Raw genomic sequence first — 1,566 nt, forward strand, 5'->3', positions numbered from 1 at the left:
GCCTGCTTTCTGAAGGTGACAACTGAATTTAGCTTCATTGTTTGTACAATCAACAAAAATGAGTGTTTGATGAGATATTAAAATGTCTCTCAAACTCTATATTTTCCAGGACTTTAGCATCACGATGGAAAGGTAAGTTGAGCTGCTGGTGTTTCTTCTCTCAGTGGATCTGAACTCAAATACATTGCAGTTCTGACTCCTGAATGTTCTTCCAGAGTCCAGATCTCACAGCCGGATCCACAGATGAGTTCTGGAGCTTTGATTCATGTGTCACATTACTTGAGTGACCTGCGGTTCAGAGTCTGGAAGAAGATGCAGGAAAATCTCCAACACAGTGAGTCTCCAGCAGATTTGACATCAGTAGACATTAATGATTAAATAGTTAAGAAACAAAGACAGACAGATCAACATTTGATAGGAATACATCTAATAATCACACTAAGTTCTATGAATTTGAAGTGAATCTGAACTGTATTTCATAAGATCATCAGATTATATAGCAAACTCATAATGACTACAAAACACAGTCTATTCCTCATGGTGTATGTTTATGTAAATAGGTTTGTATTTCTAATATATCATCATATTTTATCCTCTAATCTGATTTTATTCTCTTCGCAGCTCCGTTGACTCTAGATCCAAACACAGCACATCCTTGCCTCACACTCTCTTCTGATTTGACCAGTGTGTTGTTCAGTGATTTATGTCAAAATCTTCCTGATAATCCAGAGAGGTTTGACAAGTATCTATGTGTTCTCGGTTCTGAGGGCTTTAACTCAGGAACACACTGCTGGGATGTGGAGGTTGGAGACAATACACTCTGGAGTGTTGGAATAACCACAGCATCAAACCAAAGGAAGAGAGACGTTTTCTTTCAGTCTAATGTCTGGTGTGTGCGGTACATAGACAGTAAATACAGCTCACAATCCTCAGATCAACCCTTGACTCGCTTCACTGTTAAAGAGAAGCTGCAGCGTGTGAGAGTTCAGCTGGACTGTGACAGAGGAAAGGTGTCCTTCTCTGATCCTCTAACTAACATCTGTCTCTGCTCATTCACAACAACCTTCACAGAGACTGTCTTTCCATTCTTACATAACTACTGCAAAACTTCCCCTCTGAGGATCTTACCAGTTAAACTGATCGTAACAACAGAAAATCACAGTTAAATCTCATTCTGCTTTTAGATAAATTAAGGTACAAGAATTTGTTGTTTTCATTGTTTTGCATTTTATGGTTCAATAACAACACTGTAATCAAAGGAAAAGGGTTCTCATTCATCAATAAAAAATCTACTCAAACTGTCGTTCAAGCTACTCTAAAACATTTTTCAAATTTTTTATGGATTTCTTATTGTTTTGTATTGTATTATCGAAAAAGAAAAAATGTAGGGCATAAACAGAAGTAGCAATAGATTTTCTTTCCGTGTATTGACCTGCCCTGTGCTACATTGTTTCATTATATTATCGAAAAAGAAAAAATGTAGGGCAGGTCTTGGTTCTATTCATCAGTTGTTGACTGGACTGATTTTTGGATTTGATTGATTGTGATTGGTGTTACACTCAAATA

The 1,566-nt window shown here is 37.1% G+C and overlaps 1 protein-coding gene across 1 annotated transcript; it reads left to right on the forward strand.

Annotated features, from left to right (window-relative positions):
- Positions 1 to 7: 7 nt before the first annotated feature.
- On the forward strand, positions 8 to 1,293 carry LOC107661045 (zinc-binding protein A33-like). The gene is made up of 4 exons (XM_016450483.1): positions 8 to 15; positions 110 to 132; positions 216 to 334; positions 622 to 1,293. The coding sequence occupies exons 2-4, from the start codon at positions 125 to 127 to the stop codon at positions 1,164 to 1,166; spliced, it is 672 nt and encodes a 223-aa protein (XP_016305969.1). The 5' UTR covers positions 8 to 15; positions 110 to 124; the 3' UTR covers positions 1,167 to 1,293.
- The last annotated feature ends 273 nt before the right edge of the window (positions 1,294 to 1,566 follow it).

Source organism: Sinocyclocheilus anshuiensis, unplaced genomic scaffold, assembly GCF_001515605.1.
Source record: "Sinocyclocheilus anshuiensis isolate Anshui unplaced genomic scaffold, SAMN03320099.WGS_v1.1 scaffold19497, whole genome shotgun sequence".
Taxonomy (NCBI): domain Eukaryota; kingdom Metazoa; phylum Chordata; class Actinopteri; order Cypriniformes; family Cyprinidae; genus Sinocyclocheilus; species Sinocyclocheilus anshuiensis.

What these genes read in the sequence shown, in the direction of transcription:
- LOC107661045 (XM_016450483.1), top strand. An exon ending in GCAGGAAAATCTCCAACACA is followed by an intron (nt 335 to 621) that starts GTGAGTCTCCAG and finishes TTCTCTTCGCAG; the next exon opens with CTCCGTTGACTCTAGATCCA.